The following is a 20,147-nucleotide window of genomic DNA, read 5'->3' as shown; positions in this document are numbered from 1 at the left end:
AGCAGCAGCTGATTAGAACTCAACTGGCTGCAACTGTCACTCTCGCCCTTTAAAAGCTTCACTCTTCCTTCTCTTCGGTGCCCGGTAGTTGAAAACAGTTCATTGTAAGTAAATACCTCGCATTCATGACACTGCCTTGTTTCCCCATAGCCTTAGTGTCTTCTTGTCATAGTTTACCTGTCTCCTCATTCCTGTCCTGCTCCTGGTTCTTGTCCCTCCCTCTCGGCTCGACCTCCCGGCTCCTGGACCCACGACTTACCTGGACATCGTCTCTCGCTCGACCCTTTGGATTACCACGTCTTCTGCCTTCGGTTCTGACCTTCGCCTGCATGACTACGCCTCCTCGTCTTCTCATCCGGTACATCCATCATCTGCTCTGCGGTTTTGGACCCAGGCTTGTTTGACCACGTCTCTGCGCTCAACGGACTCACCACCTACCTGTAGCTGCGGCCGGCTGCAGACCCTCACTGGACTCAGCTTCTCCAGCAGCGATCCGGATTAGTTTGGACCTAGTCAGTCTCCAGAACCCCCAAGATCATCTGAGATGGTTAGTGGTCCTCCACATTCTGACTTTTTGCTCTTCACTATGTCCTGCACGACCACTAACCGATCTCTGCCTCATAGACTCATTCCTGATCCAGAACCAGAACCCATATCAGAACCAGTACCAGAACCAGTCCAATCTGTAACACTTCATCTTGAAAATAAATATTTAATTTTGACCTTGTGTGGTGATTTTGGTCCAACCGTAAGGGGGTTCGTTACACAGCCACTAGAAACAGTGTTTTTTCAATGTTGATTCAGGGAAAATATTCTCATTTACACAGATAGCATTTGGTGTTTACATGGAACTGTAGAAATCCCAGAGTCTGCTGTAATTGCCATGCCAGGTCATTAGCTGGCGCTCTGAATAATGTACTTCCACCTAATATGCATGTGCATTGACACTTGAACCCTGTGTGCAGAACGTAAATATTTTTTTGGAGACTGGAAAGTATGGTTAGTGTATTTGGAGACTGGAAAGTATGGCTAGTGGAAAAAGATTCTTGTGGACTGAAGATGAGGTCAGTTTGTTGCTGAATGTACCTTTAAGTAAAGCAATATGTTCTACTCCAGTGCCTGTTTTTCTTATACATTTTATTGTTGGATGTAACTGGGACCCCGTGTACATAATTTCGCTCCACCACATGTACCACATGAGGTGCAAATGACAATAAAGAAACTCTGACTCAGATGTTGTTGCTAGAAGTGTCCCGTTTGGCTGCGCATGCATGAAATACACGTCCAGTGTTTCCCCTACCATTATACAAGCAGGGCTCCCTGCCCTGCCAACCCCCCACCCCCGCAGGTCGATGTGTCTCCGTCTCCATCTCACCCCCCACCCGTTGACAAAAATCACGGAAGATATGAGCGCCCTGCCAAGGCAAGTAAAGTAGGGGAAACATTTATGACTCCCACAGACTCGGACGGACTGTGAGCCGTGCGGACATTGCGCACACGGTCTGCAGAGGGTTGAGACTTCATACTCAAGCGTCCACCCTGACTGGCTGCAGCCAGCTCCACAGGCAAGGGGCGTTTACCTTCGGGACAAATCAAGTTCGCCCAATGATCGTTTGCTGACACGCCTACTGGACTGATTGACAGGTCGCAAAAAAAGAGAAAAAAACGAGAGCTGGCAGCAGGCGGCAGCGGTGTTGTGTTTATATGTTGTTAATAAAAAGTTATAAAAAAAAAAAACCTAAAAAAAACCAGGGAGCACTGGCCCTGCAGCCCACATATCAGACTGGCCCACCAGGAAATCTCCAGACACTCCCACAGCAACACCAGGCCTAATTTTAATCCTCTCGTGACAAGATCCTTCATTTCTCACCATTTCAGTCATGAAGTCAACAGACGGGGAGGAAGAGATCGCTTGCCACTTTAAAAAACACAACATCCCTTTTCACTGCTTTGCTGATGATACTCAAGTTATATCTTCCGATTGAGTCAGACAGGGTCACTTCACTGGATCCACTCTTGAACTGTCTAAATGACAATAAAGTCTGGTTAAAACTAAATTTTCTGAATCTAAATGAAAATAAAACGGAAGTCATCAGCTTTGGTAAATGTAATACCCTTAATGTGCTTGGCCCCTTGGCTTCATACAGCCACTCCAATGTCAGGAATCTGGGAGTTATTTTTGACAGTGCTTTTAAATTTGATAAACAGATAAATACAGTTGTGAAATCCAGTTTCTTCCAGCTAAGACTCATTGCCAAGGTGAAGTCTTGTCTCCCTTTCAGAGACCTTGAAAAGGTGATTCACGCTTTTATCACATCTCGTTTGGACTATTGTAATTCATTGTATGTTGGTTTAGACGAATCATCTTTGCATCGTTTACAATCTGTCCAGAACGCAGCAGCTCGTCTTTTAACAGCAACTAAAAAACATGAACACATAACCCCTGTCCTGGCTTCTCTCCACTGGCTTCCTGTCCACTTCCGAATTGATTTTAAGATTTTATTGCTTGTTTTTAAAGTCTTAAAAGGTCTGGCCCCGTCATATTTATGTGATCTCATTAACATTTACACTCCAGTAAGAGCACTCCAGTCTACCAACCAGTTCCTCTTAGATGTCCCCAGATCCAAACTGAAATCCAGAGGTGATCGGGCTTTTGCGGTTGCTGCTCCAAAACTGTGGAACAGTTTACCTGAGAATTTAAAGACCGCTCAGACTGTTGAGACTTTTAAATCTTTGCTCAAGACTCATCTGTATTCCTTGGCATTTCATCCACGCAGAGTCTGAGAACAAGTTGAGCTGATTTTATTGTTGTTATGTGTTGTTTTTATTGTCAACTTATGTTTTTGAGTGGCACTAGATGCATTTTTACTCTTTTTTTAAATTTTTTAATCTGTCTTAACTGTAAAGCACTTTGGTCAGCTTTTGTTGTTTTTATGCGTTATATAAATAAATTGACATTGACATTGACATTTGGGAAAAAACAAAAGAAAAGGCCATTAAACCAGACCAGGGATGAAGAAGGGGAATGTAATACATTGGTGTCACATACAAAACAGTCCGTCACCAGGCAGTTTATTGTGCAACACAGAGTACGCGTACGTAAAAAATGATCATTGCGCGGACATGCCTTGTGGGTGTCCGCTTTGAGTCTAATCCGGTACGCATGGACCTCTGCGAACTGAAGTACGCTCGAGTCTGTGGGAGCCTTAACGCCTGTAGTGCCACTTCACACTTGTGGAGCATTTCACAACTCGGGGTGGGCGAGTGAGTGTCCCTTGAAAATCTTCACTCCGAGACCTGGATTCAGAACCCTTCGATTTCAGAGAGAATGAGAGCTGTGGTTTGTAAATGAATGGCTGGACGTTTTACTCAAGAAACACGTCGTGTAAACGGAGCATTGAGCCAAACATTTATTTTTAATTGATATGAATTATACAAATGTAAAATGAGGATGTTTTTTACTCTGAACCAGTTTCTTGAACACAGACACCCCCCCAACCCAATAAAAAAAAAAAAATAATTCAAAATAAGAAAAATAAAATATAAAAAAAACAAATCTTTAAACTTAGAGCTTAGTTATGTTTGTGTTTTACAAAGACTGCAAAAGTCACATTAGAGTGTGGACAGTCCACAGCCTTGTGGGAAACTCAGCTGAAAGAGAAAGGCTCTTCTTCTTAGAATGTGTGTGTGTGTGTGTGGGGTCAATTAAATCAGCGAGCAGTAGCCTCCGCAGCTTCCACTTCCGGCGTCTTCATCTGAGAGCTGAACAGCTCGGCTGTGGTTGTCACACTGCCATAGCCCTGGAGTTTGGATGATTTTCTCCACCAGCTCCTCAAAGGCACACTGAACACCGTCCTTCGTCTTGGCGCTTGCCTCTGGATAAACACAGAGCTCTGTCAGTTTGTCCAGATTTAATGCTGCAAGAACACACATGATCCAGTTTGATACCCCTGGGACATTTTAAACATATTTTAAAGAAAATGAAAAATAAAATCATGAATTCAAACCTACTCTTGTTTTTTAAAAGTCTGCTCCCTTTTAAAGGTCAAGATAAGTTTTGGAATTATTATATTATTTTATATAACTGATGTCTGTGTGCCAAGTCCCTCTTGTAACCTGTTTAATTAAAAGTAAATTAAAAAATGAATAAATATTCTGATAACCCCCAGAATCCACACCGAGGAGTAAAGCATCCACACCGAGGAGTAGTGCAGGGTACTACCGAGTCAGAGACAGCATGAAGGCCAAGGAACTCTCCACACAGGTCAGAGATAGAGCTACAGAGAATTAAAGATCATACACATACGTATATCAAACCCTGAACACAACACGGAGTACCGCCAAATTCATTATTAGAAAATGGAAAAAGTACACCACTCCAGCAAAGCTGACAGAAAGGGTCAAACTAAAAGTCATGAACAGGATGGGGGGGGGGGGGGGGGAACTGATCTAAATGGCAACAAAGAAACAAAAGACAACCCTCTTCTGCAGAGACAGAAGTATATGTTTACTCGGACCTCTATTAGCTGTCATTGTTCAGTCTCTGGTTGCAAATCGTATACCCAAAATGGCCACCTGAGCTAAAAAGGAAAAATACTGTAAATCAGCCATTTTTAAATATTAAGCTGAAATTTGATGTGGTGGTAGCTGAGACCAATGCCTAATAAATAATGAATTTAAAATTCAAGATCTTTTTTGTCAACACACCAAAACAGTGTTTTATTTCCTTTAAGAATTACAACTAAACATTTACATTTTTGAAGCAATCCTTCATGAAAGCAAACTGAAGCTGATTTATGAAGCCTGTTTTGTAAACAGAGCTCTGCAGGCAGTACTAATCACACATAGATGATGTGATGAAAGCTGTGTCCTTGTGTAATCGTCAGCTGTAACCCAGCTGGTCTTGGTGGAGCAGAAACTTACCTATGAAAAGCATGGAGTGTTTTCTTGCAAACTTCAGTCCTTCTGTTCGGTCAACCTGGTGGTTTTCCTAAAACACAGGAGAGGCATTTGGTCTGCTGGGCAGATTTGTCAACTACTGTGGTCACCAAGAAACAGAGAGGACAGATTATTTTTACAATCAGTTTTATTCCTCCCATTTGTATACTACGTTTGGTATAAAAAAACAGGTTGAAGGTGACGTTCGGCCTCAAGTGGAGTTCAAGTACACTCACTGGCCAAAAAAATGTCATAACCAAAAACCAAGTCTCACACTAATATTTTGTTGGACTGCCTTTAACTTTGATTACAGCATGCATGCGCTGTGGCATTGTTTCTATAAGCTTCTGTCATGTCACAAGATCTATTTCCATCCAGTAATACATTAATTTTTCATCAAGATCTTATATTGAGGACTAGGCATGATGGGTGCATCACTTCACCTGACTCTATTCTTACCCTGATGCACCCATCACTCTGGAACAGGGTAAATCTGGACTCATCAGACCACATGACCTTTTTTCATGGCTCCAGAGTCCATTATTTATGCTCCATAGCAAATTGAAGCATTTTTTTTTCCCAGTTAGCCTCACTGATTAGTGGTTTTCTTAAGGCTACACAGCTGTTCAGACCCAATCCTTTGAGTTCCCTTCACATTGTGTGTGTGGAAATGCTCTTACTTTCACTATTAAACATAGCCCTGAGTGCTACTGTTGTTTTTCTTTGATTTGATTTCACCAAACATTTAAGTGATCGCTGATTACGATCATTCAGGATTTTTTCCAGCCACATTTCTTCCTTGAAGATGATGGGTCCCCACTATCCTTCCAGTTTTTAATAATGCACTGGACCGCTGTGACTGAGTGGTTAGAACAGTCGTCCTCCAATGCAAGAGTTGGGGGTTCAACTCCACCAGCGGTCACATGCCCAAGTGTCCCTGGGCAAGACAGGCAATGACTCTTTAGAATGATTTGTTCAATTAGCTTTGTAGAGATCTAGTACAGAGCTGTATGAATGGGTCATGAAGGCACAGATTGTAGTGTAAAGAGTTTGGCATATCTTGATAAGATAGAAAGGTGCTATATAAGTACAGTACAATTACATTTAAACCCGTTTTAATAGTTTCTGCAATTTCCTTAGATGTTTTCTCTGCCTGATGCATGCCAATGATTTGACCCTTCTCAAACAGACTGACATCTTTTCCACGACCATGCGATGTGCCTTTTGACATGGTTGTTTAAGAAATGAGAAGAAACACATTGCACCAGTTGGGGTTAAATAACTTGTTGCCAGCTGAAAGATAATTGCCCATGCAGTAACCAATAGGAGGCTCGTACCCATTTGCTTACTTAAATCCAGGTGGCGACTTTTTTTTTTTTGGCCAGGCAATGTATCTCAGGGTTTTGTCCACCAGTGAGGGAAGAATGGAGCATGAGATTGATAGACAGATTGGTGCAGCATTTGCAATATTGCGGACTCTGTGGCGGTCCTTTGTGGTGAAGAGGTAGCTGAGCTGTGAGGCAAAGCTCTCTGTTTACCCATTTGTCTACAAACCGGATTCCAAAAAAATTAGGACACTAAACAAATTGAGAATAAAAACTGAATGCAATGATGTGGAGATGGCAAATGTCAACATTTTATTCGTAATATAACATAGATGACAGATCAAAAGATTAATCTGAGTAAAGGTAACATTTTAAAGGAAAAATATGTTGATTCAAAATTTCAGTGTCAACAAATCCCAAAAAACTTGGGACAAGTAGCAATAAGTGGCTGGAAAAAGGAAATTGAGCATATAACGAACAGCTGGAAGACCAATTAACACTAATTAGGTCAATTGACAACACGATTGGGTATAAAAAGAGCTTCTCAGAGTGTCAGTGTCTCTCAGAAGCCAAGATGGTAAGAGGATCACCAATTCCACCATTGTTGCGCAGAAAGATAGTGCAGCAATACCAGAATGGTTACCCAGCATAAAATAGCAAAGACTTTTAAGTTATCATCATCAACCGTGCATAACATCATCAAAAGATTCAGAGAATCTGGAACAATCGCTGTGCGTAAGGGTCAAGGCCGTAAAACTCTACTGGATGCTTGTGATCTCCGGGCCCTTAAACGTCACTGCACCTCAAACAGGAATGCCACTGTCAAAGAAATAATAGAATGGGCTCAGGAATACTTCCAGAAAGCATTGTCAGTGAACACAATCCACCGTGCCATTCGCCGTTGCCAGCTGAAACGCTACAGTGCAAAGAGGAAGCCATTTCTAAGCAAGCTCCACAAGCTCAGATGTTTGCACTGGGCCAGGGGTCATTTAAAATGGAGTGTGGCAAAATGGAAGACTGTTCTGTGGTCAGATGAGTTACGATTTGAAGTTCTTTATGGAACACTGGGACGCCATGTCATCCGGACCAGAGAGGACAAGGATAGCCCAAGTTGTTATCAACGCTCCGTTCAGAAGCCTGCATCACTGATGGTATGGGGTTGCATGAGCGTTTGTGGCATGGGCAGCTTGCATGTCTGGAAAGGCACCATTATTGCAGAGAACTATGTTCAGGTTCTAGAACAACATATGCTCCCATCTAGATGCCATCTCTTTCAGGGAAGACCCTGCATTTTTCAACATGATAATGCCAGACCACATTCTGCAGTAATCACAACATCATCATCAACACGTAGGTGAAGGATCCGGGTACTGAAATGGCCAGCCTGCAATCCAGATCTTTCACCTATAGAGAACATTTGGCACATCATAAAGAGGAAGGTGCGACAAAGAGGGCCTAAGACGATTGAACAGTTAGAGACCTGTATTAATCAATCAATCAATCAACTTTATTTATATAGCACATTTTAAAAACCACAAGGGTAGCCAAAGTGCTGCACAATAAAACAATAAAAACAAACAAAACAATAAAAACATACAAAGCACACACAAAGAAACATAAAAACCATTCACATACCAGTTTCACAGCAGGTGTATTAAAAAGCCATAAAAGTTAAGATCACGTGTTAAAAGCCAAAGAATAAAAGTGTGTCTTTAAAAGAGATTTAAAAACAGGAAGAGAGGAGGCCTGTCTGACACTCAAGGGTAAAGTGTTCCACAATCTGGGAGCAACAACAGCAAACGCTCTGTCACCTCTGAGCTTCAGCCTAGTTTTAGGGACTGTCAGCAGCAGCTGATCAGCTGATCGTAGGGATCTGGGTGGACAGTAAGGCTGAAGCAGCTCAGACAGATATGGTGGGGCAAGGTTGTTCAGACATTTAAAAACAAACAGCAAAAGCTTAAAATTAATTCTGTAGTGCACAGGGAGCCAATGAAGGGATGCCAGGATGGGAGTAATATGCTCGCGCCTACGAGCCTGAGTTAACAGGCGAGCAGCAGAGTTCTGCACAAGCTGCAAACGAGCAAGAGACGTCTGGCTAATGCCTGCATACAGCGCATTACAGTAGTCAAGACGAGCTGTGATAAAAGCATGAATTAATTTCTCCAAGTCAGGTCTTGCTAGGATTGGTTTCACTTTTGCTATTTGGCGGAGCTGATAAAAACTTTTCTGAACAACACTGCTGATCTGTTTTTCAAATTTAAAATCAGACTCAAACTTCACCCCCAGATTGGTGACACAGTCCTTGAGATAAAATGACAGTGAGCCAAGATCTATGCTGGGAGAGGAACGGCAATTTGGTCCAAACATCATAACTTCAGTCTTGTTCTCATTTAGACTAAGGAAGTTAAGAGAGAACCATATCTTAACATCATTAAGGCAGTGTGTAAGTTGTTGAACTGTGTTGTTTTGTGCCATGGGAAAATAGATCTGGCAATCATCAGCATAAAAGTGAAATAAAATGCCATGCTTCCTAAAAATCGAGCCAAGGGGGAGTAAGTAAAGGGCAAATAAAAGAGGGCCAAGGATTGAGCCCTGGGGGACACCATGTGGAAGAGGAGCAGTGGAAGACATAAAATTGTCGATTTTTACGCATAAACTCCTATTGGTTAAATATGACCGAAACCAATTGAGGGCGACACCCCTGATGCCCACACAGTGCTCAAGACGAGAGATTAAAATGCTGTGATCAACAGTGTCAAATGCAGCAGACAAATCTAAGAGCACTAAAACAACAGACTTTCCGGAGTCTGTGGACAAGAATACATCATTTGAAACCCTCAAAAGTGCACTCTCTGTACTGTGGCGGGCTTTAAACCCAGACTGAAACGGCTCAGTGATACCATGGTCCTCTAAAAATGGTAACAACTGGTTGTAAACAACCTTCTCTAATAGTTTTGAAATAAATGGGAGATTAGAATTAGACATGAATGGGAGAGCATTCCTATTTCTAAACTTGAGAAACTGGTCTCCTCTGTTCCCAGACGTCTGTTGAGTGTTGTAAGAAGAAGGGGGGATGCCACACAGTGGTAAAAATAGACTTGTCCCAACTTTTTTGGGATTTGTTGACGCCATGAAATTTGGAAACAACAGATTTTTCCCTTAAAATGATACATTCTCTCAGTATAAACTTTTGATCTGTGATTTGTGTTCTATTCTGAATAAAATATTAGATGTTGGCACCTCCACATCATTGCATTCAGTTTTTATTCACAATTTGTTTAGTGTCCCAACTTTTTTGGAATCCGGTTTGTATGCTCCTACCCTGACCTATGGTCATAAACTCTGGGTAGTGACTGAAAGAAAGAGATCCTAGATACAGGCAGTTGAAATGAGTTTCCTCTGCAGGGTAGCTGGACTCTCCCTTAAAGTTAGGGCGAGAAAGTCAGTTATCCTGGAGAGACTTGGAGTAGAACCACTGCTCCACTACATAGTGAGGAGCCAGTTGGGGTGGTTCAGGCATCTGGTACGGATGCTTCCTGGGCCCCTCCCTAGGAAGGTGCTTCAGGCATGTATGACTGGGAGGAGACCCCAGGGAAGACCCAGGACACCATGGAGAGACCATGTCTCTCGGTTGGCCTGGGAACACCTTGGAGTCCTCCCAGAAGAGCTGGAAGAGGTGGCTGTGGAAAGAGATGTCTGGACCTCCCTGCTCAAGCTGCTGCCACCGAGACCCGACTTCAGAACAAGCAAAAGATAATGAATGGATGGTAGAGCTGTCATTTCTAACCCGAACCTGGAACCCGGTCCCGCCCGACCCAGATTTGGACCGAGCTGGTCCATAATAATGTGCTTAATGTGTGGGCCGGGTCAGTGTCAAGCTTTTGATTGCATCAGCGGACGCGCGCGGCTGACGATCCAATTATATGGCAACATGGCTTGCCATACTTCACCACCCGCACGTGGCCATTTCACTGCATGCGGTCACTCACTGGCCTTGAAAGAGGTCAAAAATTTGTCAAAGCTTAATTTAAAATGCCGTGGGAGGTTTTCAGGTTCAGACCTGTAATTACTGTTAATTTGTCGGATCGGGTGGGGTTCGGAAATGACGGCTATGGACGGGGGCCGGGTCAGGTTAGATTTTTTTGAACCCGAATGCAACTCTAATGGATGGTATGAAAAATACTTATATTTAATCCAATGTAAACATCACCAGATGACCATACAATATTAACAGTAACAGATATATTGACGGTAATAATATCCAAGCAGCATAAAGTTGACTGAAGCTGATTTCTAATCAACCAATCTTGTTGTTAAACCCAAACATATTGTACTCGACAGCAAACCCACTTTATCGATTTTGTTTCCCACGAGCATTTTGACGAGATCGTTCCTCGTACAGTATGTCTCCAGCTCGTTAAGCCAGTTGTCCAGCTTGGTGAAGGTTTCCCGTCGTGTGACGTCATACACTGCAGTAAATCAAAAGAAAATGCTGAAAAATGTTATAAGACAAAACCAAACAACAAAGTCCATGCTCAATAATCCAGGTATACAATCCAACATTTTTCAGTCAGGTCATCTGGACAGTTTTTTTTTTTTCTTTTTTTTTTTTTTTTTTAAAGGAAAAAAAAAAACTGTCCAGATGACCTGACTGAAAAATGTTGGACAAAACTAAACAGAGCCATTTAACACTCTGCAGGAAAATCACGTCACAAAAGGTCTTTAATTTGAGAACATGCATACCTAAAAGTATAAACTTGAAATCTAAACAGTAATTTTAAGCAGCACCACTTTTTTTGTTTTGCAAAAATTTATTTCCACACTCTGCTAACAAATGGCCCGCAAAATAAATTAATAAAAAAAAAATTACCCCAACTCAAGGAAAAACAGCATGTCTAGGACTACAAAAGGCGTAGTAATAAAAGGAAAACTAGAACGTTCCTGGAGAAATTTTGATGGGGACTGCTACGTTGCATCTATGTAAAAATGTTGATTTGACAGTATTGTGTGTTGGGGTTAACCCTCGGGTACCACCATACCAAATTTCAGTTTAAAATGGCAGATACATGCACATGGGCCGCATTAAAGTTGATCGAAGAATAAGATATAAAGTTAAGAAACCCTTGTCAGGTGGATAATAATAGGTGGCTGCCTTTCTAGGCAGCCCCAGTTAGATTTTGATTTGACATAAAAATCTTTACCAACAACAATCTAATAAATCCATGCTTGACTTTAAAGACTATTTCTTATTTATATGTGAAGCAGAAGAGATGAGGAGACATCTAAATCCTTTGTTGTTTTTTTATATGTTTAAATTCTTTATATTGGTGATTTACTACTGATACTAATTGACTATTACCTTAGAAATGCACACATTCTGGTAATGTTTTATTTTAGAAAACATTCTTTAGGCAGAGTCCTTTACAGAAGATCACTAGAAGTGTATTCAGTTATGGAGCTGTACTCACCCAGAATGACTCCCTGAGCACCACGATAATAACTTGGTGTCAGAGTTCGAAAGCGCTCCTGTCCAGCAGTGTCCTGCAAGGCATGTAGACGGACATGGGGACAAACTTTACTGCTTTTCAAAGTGAAAGGGCTGGAAAAGTGATTCACAAGTGCCATCTTGTGGTGACTAAAAGAACAACTAGAGAGCCTGGTGAATCTACAGGCAGTTTTAACAGAAAAGAGCAGAATCTTCTAAATTAGTGTTTATTAGGTGATGCAAATTTCAAGTTTGATTCTTACCCATATTGCCAACTTTGCTTTGTTGCCATCCACAGAAAGAGTCTTCACCTTGAAGTCAACACCTAGACAAGGAAAATGGACACAATTACCTCATCCTGCTTTTGCCCCAGTATGATGACTCTTACAAGTTTGATCAATTACTGCCAAGAATATCACATCAGGCAGACAGACAATAATTACAATGATGAATTATCAAAACACATTACCACACACTGTCTCTGAACCTTTAGTAACCCGGGCTACTCAGACGGGCATCGAGCCCATCACATGTCTTTTAGTTAAATTGTGCTGTGACTGTGCATTCAGATGTGGGTTCATGTCCTGAACTAAAAACAATACAAGCCTGAAGTAAAAAAAAAAAGAAAAATCTAAGAAAAAAAGAAAATCTCACCACCTGTTAAAAGGCTCAAGTGAACATTTGCCCAAAAAAATCCCACTAAGGTCCTGGTGGAACAGACATTTACATGAAAATGACACGTCCACCGTTCCTTCATCTGACAAAATACAGCTTCATTGTTGTCTTTGTGCAGAATGTGTGGTGTCTGGATGTCAGATCATTCTGACTCTGAGCATCCCCTGACAGCGTAACTAGATTAATGTGCACTTGTGATGTGTTTGTACTGATGCCTGGGATTAGGGAGGGGAGATCAGTTCAAAACAAAAGGGGGGAAGAGGAAGAAAAATAGAGAAAAGATAACAGGCCAAGGATATATGGCATACTTAAACCACACAAACAAAACAAGTGGTATGTCGAAGTCCTCTGCTGCTGAGGGATTTGAATAGTGATGTTGGTAGTTTTCGAGATGAGTATTTTTCTGGACCGGAACTGAATGCAAACCATAATGTGTTTGTGTAGGCTATTTAAGATAGGAATTACACCGTGTATAAGAATAGATGTAGGGCTGGGTTCACGATAAAACCGGTAAAAAAAGCTTGCCCGGGCAAATAAATTATATGATATGCTAATTTCATGACGTAATACGTCAGGGCGCCCCGCCCCGTTAAAAGAACCGAGTGCGCCGAACGACCACACCGAATTGCGCACCCCCTCTCCACTTGTCGGTACTGGTGTAACGCTAATTAGTTGCGTGCAATACAAGCTAGCTAAAAAGCTAAAAACAAACAACATGTGGTTCAGCTGTCTCTCCATTCAGCTCTGCACTGTACTGCAGGTACAGACAGCTCAACCATCTCTCCCTCCCCCCCGCTCTAAGTTGCCGGTACAAACGCAGCTCATCTTTTTTCTCTCTCCCCACCCTGCTCTGGGCTGCCGGTGCAGGCTGCATCTCCCCCGCTCTAAACTGCTGGTACAAACACATGCAGCTCAACTGTCTCTTGAGTTCACAGTCCATGGACCAAGAACAGAGTCAGGTGATGAAAGACTGAGCATCAGAGAAATTGAATAATTCCAGCAAGAACAGAAGAAGCTGAAACACCGCAAGCTTCAGGGTCAGCTGATCACCTTGTTAAAATTTCTGGATGTTATAGCTCATTTAAAGGCAACATATATTTTGTTGTAAGTTACATTTATGCTCAACAGATCTTAAGCTTAATTTTATTTAGTTATTGTGGGAAACTTTACCAGCACTTTAGTTTTTGTGGTGGTTTTGTTGATCTATATTTTGTGCAGACTTTTTCAATCTAAATAACAGAAGGATAATTTTATTTTTATATTTGGAGACTGAATACTTTACTAAATAAAGTAATTTCAGTAAAATTACCTTTTTATATATATATACTGCAAAGCAACATGCTAAGTTAATTTTGTCAAATAAATAAAAATGATTTCTCCCAAAAAATTTTCAGTCAGGTCATCTGGACAGTATTTTTATTTATTTTTTTTGTGCTGAAATGTTTTGCCTTCGTTCTGGAAGGCTTCATCAGTCAGGGAAACACACAACAAAACTGATTCTTCCCCCTGTAGTGAACTAGGCCTCCGACCTCAACCTGTCTCTGAAGACCTTCAGGGGACAGGAACTGTTATTTCATTGATCTGAATCCAGAAATACAAATTATCTCATCAAGAGACTATTTAATTGTATCAAGAATTAATCAATTGAAAGAACTCTTCCTTTTTACATTATCATTACTATTTTAAAATATCTTGATAATCAAAGTGTGTTTAGTTCATACCATTTCTAAATGTTTAAGTGAACCACTCATTTAAATCAACTGTGAAACAGTATTAATGATTTTTAAACCTCATTAGACTTAGAAATTAAGTTAAATGTCTATTTACAAAGTAATTGTGCATTTTGATCTTTTGTCTGAATGAGTGGATTTGATGTCGGTCAAAAGTCAGGGATGTCGGTCAGAAGTCAGAAAGCAAGTTATGAGAACAAAGTGCCTTGTTTTAAAACTCAGCAGAGAGTAAATAAGAAGCTGGCAGCTGCAAAGTTTCTCAATTCTTCAAAACATTTCTCTGTCTGTACTAACCATTCCTAAACATTCATGCATCCTCTCTTGACTTTTAATAACCCTCTGACATCACTGAAACGCCACCCCTGCTGGTGGTTTCAACCAATCAGGAAGTACCAAGTGACAGGAAGTGAGTACTCTTTAAAAAGTCAACACTTCCTGGGACTATTCAGTCTTCCTTGAGTCTTCTTTGGGTCTTCTTTCAGTCTTCCTCTATGATGTCTTCCCAGGAGTCTTCCACTTCTGAGTGGAATCTCTGACTGGAGTCTTACTGAGAGTTCCTAAGAGACTTTCAGATTTAATCAATAGCTGATGGATTTGACCATGAGACGAGGGTCCGTCCGTCCCAGCGGAGTCACAGTGCCTCGCTGTGAACTCACCCGGACGAAACGCCCTACAACTTCGAAGGAAGCTTGTTCTGTTGAACGGAGTAAACCACACAACTTCTGACGATGACCAGCCGCCCTGACCGGAGACGCTGAAAGGTAGCGTGCAAAGGGACTTCTATACTGGAGCTGATCCATCCACTGCAAAGGTAAAGAGACGTCACGAGTTGTAGCGCACTAAGTGGATTGGGGGTTTGAGCTGGTGTTGGAAGAAGAGTGCTAATTATGGTCAACAAACATACATCTTCCTTCATCCATCTTCCTTTTAAATCTGTCTTCTCTTAACTTCTATTCGCCAGTAACCTAGATGTCTTCAGAGGTGAATCAGCCTCAATCAGTAATGTTCTGTTGCCTTGTTAGTAAAACGTGCCAAAATTGTATTAATCAGAAACAGACCAGCAAATCAATGTGTACATGTTTTGATGTTAAATTCTGAATCTGTTAAATAAATGACCACATTTATTCTGATGGGTCAAAGATAAAATGGCTTCTCATGTCACTGATTAAACAATCCACTCACAGTTATCTTGGTCACATGGAAGAAATTTAGCTTGAAAAAGAAAGAATCCGTGTTAATTAAACAATTAATATTCTTTGTGCTTGAATTAGCTTTAAGAATAATTAATTAGGAGTGTGTCCACAGCAAAGCTGTCCAGGCTCACTGAACGGCTTAGACAACACGCGAGCAGAAAGTTTCCTATATATATATATATATATATATATATATATATATATATATATATATATATATATATATATATATAAAAAAAAATATATTGTGATAAAGGTCATTATTTTCCATAATGTAATGATAAAAAATGAAACTTTCATATATTTCAGATTCATTGCACACCAACTGAAATATTTCAGGTCTTTAATTGTTTTAATACTGATGATTATGGCATACAGCTCACCTGGCACCTGCTCACAGTGCCAAAACCACTGGTAAATGGTTTACTGACCATGGTATAACTGTGCTCAATTGGCCTGCCAACTCTCCTGACCTGAACCCCATAGAGAACCTGTGGGATATTGTGAAGAGAAAGTTGAGAGACGCAAGACCCAACACTCTGGATGAGCTTAAAGCCGCTATCGAAGCATCCTAGGCCTCCATAACACCTCAGCAGTGCCACAGGCTGATTGCCTCCATGCCACGCCGCATTGAAGCAGTCATTCATGCAAAAGGATTCCAGACCAAGTATTGAGTGCATAACTGAACATGATTATTTGAAGGTTGGCGTTTTTTTGTATTAAAAACACTTGTCTTTCATTGGTGGGATGAAATATGCTAATTTTTTGGGACAGGCATTTTGGGTTTTCATGAGCTGTGAGCCATAATCATCAGTATAAAAACAATTAAAGACCTGAATTATTTCAGTTGGTGTGCAATGAATTTGAAATATATGAAAGTTTCCAAAAAGTTCAATCTGGTCCTCTGGACATTCAAAAAAAACCAAAAAACAAAACAAAGCAAACAAACACAGAAACGTTTCGTCTCTCATCCAAGAGACTTCCTCAGTCTGAGGTGCTGCATTCAGCTCAGTCTCTTAAATAGCACCTTCTCAGAGTGGATCAACCAGTTTGCTGCTGACAACCAAAACCAGCTGATCACATGCTCAAGAAGGACCATCAGCCTAACAATGGATCATTAGCACACTGATGGCTGTTTACTACTCACAGAGGGCTGAGTGATACTAGCAATCACAGCATTGTAAGAGGGGGACAGTTGAACCCGGAGGCCTCCACCCCTGTTTAATGATGGACGATTTCTTTTCACAAAGATGGCCTCCTTTACTCCTCTCTCAAACCATCGTTCCTCTCTGTCCAGGATGTGAACATCTTCATCCTTGAAAGAGTGACCGCTGGCCTGGAGATGAGTGTAGACCGCAGAATCCTGGCCTGATGATGTTGATCTTCTCTGCTGGGCCATCCTTTTGGCCAGTGGCTGTTTAGTTTCCCCGATGTAAGACTGATCAGAGCCCTCCTGACACTGAACAGCATACACAACATTACTCTGTTTGTGCCGGGGGACTGGATCTTTGGGATGAACCAGTCTTTGCTGTGATGTATTTTGGGGTTTAAAAGACACTGGGACGTTATGTTTAGAAAATAAACGTCTCAGTTTCTCTGATACCCCCTCAACATACGGAATGACCACTGGTCTGGGTCTGGGTTCCTCCTTTTCACCTGATGGCTGACTGGAGTCCTGTTTGGGTTTCTTCTCTGCTTTCAGGAAGGCCCAGTTAGGATATCCACATTGCTCTAGAGCCTGTTTTGTGTAGGATTTCTCCTTACTAAATAAACTAAATAAATATTTAGTTACGGTAATGTGTACCTCCACTCGTTTTCCAGAAGTCTTTCCAGTGCGGAAAATAACCACCCCAGTCATAGTGAAAGTGTTAACCAAGTTCTTCTCGCTGTTTGGTTTACCACGAGTGGTGCAGACCAATCAAGGTAGCAATTTTATGTCTAAGGTGTTTTCGCAGGTTCTAAAACAACTAGACATTCAACATTCCTGCTCTACTGCATATCACCCAGAAAGCCAAGGTGCCCTCGAACGTTTTCACCAAACTTTAAAAACTATGCTACGCACTTACTGTTTAGAATTTGATAAAGATTGGGATGAGGGGGTGCACTTTCAGTTGTTTGGCATACGAGAAGTGGTGCAAGAGAGTCTGGGTTTTAGCCCCGCAGAGTTGGTTTTCGCTCACGAAGTTCGTGGTCCGTTAAAGTTGTTAAAAGAAAAGTGGATGTGTGAAGAGACTGACAAAAATTTATTAGACTATGTCTGTGATTTCCGCTTAAAGTTAACTCGTGCTTGTGAAATTGCTAAAACTAACCTCCAAGTTGCACAAGCCCGAATGAAATCGTTGTTTGACAAAAAAGCTGTAATGAGAGCATTTCAGCCTGGTGAAAAAGTGCTAGCTTTACTTCCTATTCCTGGAAATTCCTTACAGGCTCGTTATAGTGGTCCGCATATCATTATGAAAAAGATAAATGATCGTGACTACTTGATTTCCACTCCCGGTAGGAAGCGCACTTCTCGACTTTGCCATGTTAATATGCTAAAACAGTACGTTGAGCGGAACAATACGCCAGTTGTTCCCCTCTGTTGTGTTTCTAAAATTCCCCAGCTTGTAGAAAACCAGGAGGAGCTCTCCGGTGCTGAACAGGAGGTGGACAGCTCCCCTCCTAAAATCTTTGAAGGAAAGCTCTCCAATTCTCATTACCTCCGTAATCCACACTTGTTGTTTTCACATCTGGATAGTCAGAAGGAAGAAGATCTCAGACAGTTGATTAGCTCTAACTCCTGTCTTTTTACAGACATTCCTTCTAGGACGGATTTCATATCACATGATATTGATGTAGGTGAAATAAAGCCCATAAAACAACACCCATATCGAGTAAATCCGGGAAAAACGTCTCCACTTAAATAAACAAGTGCAGTACTTGCTGGACCATGGTTTAACTGTACCAAGCAATAGTGCATGGAGTTCTCCTTGTCTATTAACCACAAAACCTGGCGGTGAGGACCGTTTCTGCACCGACTATAGAAAAGTGAATGCAGTAACCAAACCTGATTTGTTATAGCTGATTCTCTCTCTAGCTTCTGAGAGCCCTGCCCAACTTGTTTTGTATGGTGAAATGTATTATGTGTTCCAGCATGCCTACATTTTCCCCCATACAAAAATAGTGGCGGTGGGGGTGTTATGTACCCTAGGGTGCCCCTAGTGACACCTTCTAGGTTTTGTACATATGAGCTGCAGTTTTGTTTATTCTTGGTCACGCCTCTATTTTAATCAGCTTAATTGCAGTCAGCTTGGGAGTTCTGACTGAAGCTCCTATATAAGCTTCAGAGTGTGGCTCTTAGAGTGCGGAGTCTTGAGGAACTCAGAGGTGGTGGTGCTGATTGCTGCAGTGCTGTTTGGTACTAGGGTGTTCTCCGCCCACCCTTGTTGTCTCGTTATGAGGTAAGCTCCTGTTGAGGAGATATGAAAGAGCTGCTGAGTGCTTGTTGTTTGCGATTTAGGCCTGGGTGCTTAATTTATGCATTTAGACCTTGAGTGTGCTTGTGGAAGCCTAGTTCAGCTCAGGTAGAGGGGCTTGAGCTGTGTGATTGTGGACGTTTGGGTGTTTCTGTTTATTGTTCAGGGAGGTGATTTTGCTGACCGTGGACGGTCCTGCGATTTGGGTCAGTTTTGTTTTTCCTCCCGTTTGCTGTAGTCATTCAGACTAAAGCCCTCTGACTGGGTGAGATTTGGTAGTCCTGTTTTCGTCTTCTTTTTTCTTTACTCCTAGACATCTTTTGGACAGGTAGTCCGCTGTCTGTGAGGCTTCGACGACCCTGTACAGGGTTGGCCCTGCTCAGGCGGCGTTATATTGATTTTGACCAAACTCACATGGTCCACCTTTCTTTTTATTACTTTACTTTCTTTTTGTTTGGTGACACGGGTCCTGAAGGAGGTGCTCTCCAGTCCAGGAGGGAGGAGCCAACAAAGACTTCGCCTGCTGCCTGGAGTGAATTATAAAACTTAGGTTTAAAAAAGTTTTATTTTTAAACCTTCTTTTGGTGTCCTTTGTCCCTTAAATATGTTCGGTCTGAGCCGGTAGTAACACACACATACAAATACACACATATACATATATATATATATATACATAAATATACATATATATATATCTATACACAACTAAATATTAATACACATAAATATACATATATATATATACACATAAATATATATACATATATATATATATATATACACACACAAATATATATACACACACAAATATACACATATGTATATACACACATAAATATACACATATGTATATACACACACAAATATACACATATGTATATACACACATAAATATACACATATGTATATATACACACAAATAGACACATATGTATATACACACACAAATATACACATATGTATATAAACATACAAATATACACATATGTATATACACATATATATATACACATATATACACATATTTATATACACACACAAATATACACATATGTATATAAACAAACAAATATACACATATGTATATACACATATATATATATACACACATAAACACATATATATATACACACATATACACATATATATATATATACACATATAAACATATAAATATATATACACACATATAAACATATATATCCATATACACACATATAAACATATATATACATATATATATAAACACATTCATATATACACATATATATATACACACATATTCATATATACACATATACACACATATACACATATATACATATATAAACACACATATACACATA

The 20,147-nt window shown here is 40.8% G+C and overlaps 1 protein-coding gene across 1 annotated transcript; it reads right to left on the bottom strand.

Moving 5' to 3' along the window:
• Positions 1–3,556: 3,556 nt before the first annotated feature.
• Positions 3,557–12,073, bottom strand: rab18a (RAB18A, member RAS oncogene family; the record flags this gene model as incomplete). Its single annotated transcript, XM_037693891.1, is given in 5 exon segments — positions 3,557–3,875; positions 4,924–4,990; positions 10,614–10,732; positions 11,732–11,804; positions 12,012–12,073. Coding segments are annotated over 5 exon segments (491 nt in total), but the record flags the coding sequence as incomplete, so codon positions are not given.
• Between the last annotated feature and the right edge of the window lie 8,074 nt (positions 12,074–20,147).

The sequence above is a fragment of the Nematolebias whitei genome, chromosome 20, assembly GCF_014905685.2.
Source record: "Nematolebias whitei isolate Nwh7 chromosome 20, NemWhi1, whole genome shotgun sequence".
NCBI classification, from domain to species: Eukaryota; Metazoa; Chordata; class Actinopteri; order Cyprinodontiformes; family Rivulidae; genus Nematolebias; species Nematolebias whitei.
Note: the sequence above shows the minus strand (reverse complement) of the source record. Positions and strands in the feature narration are given on the sequence as shown.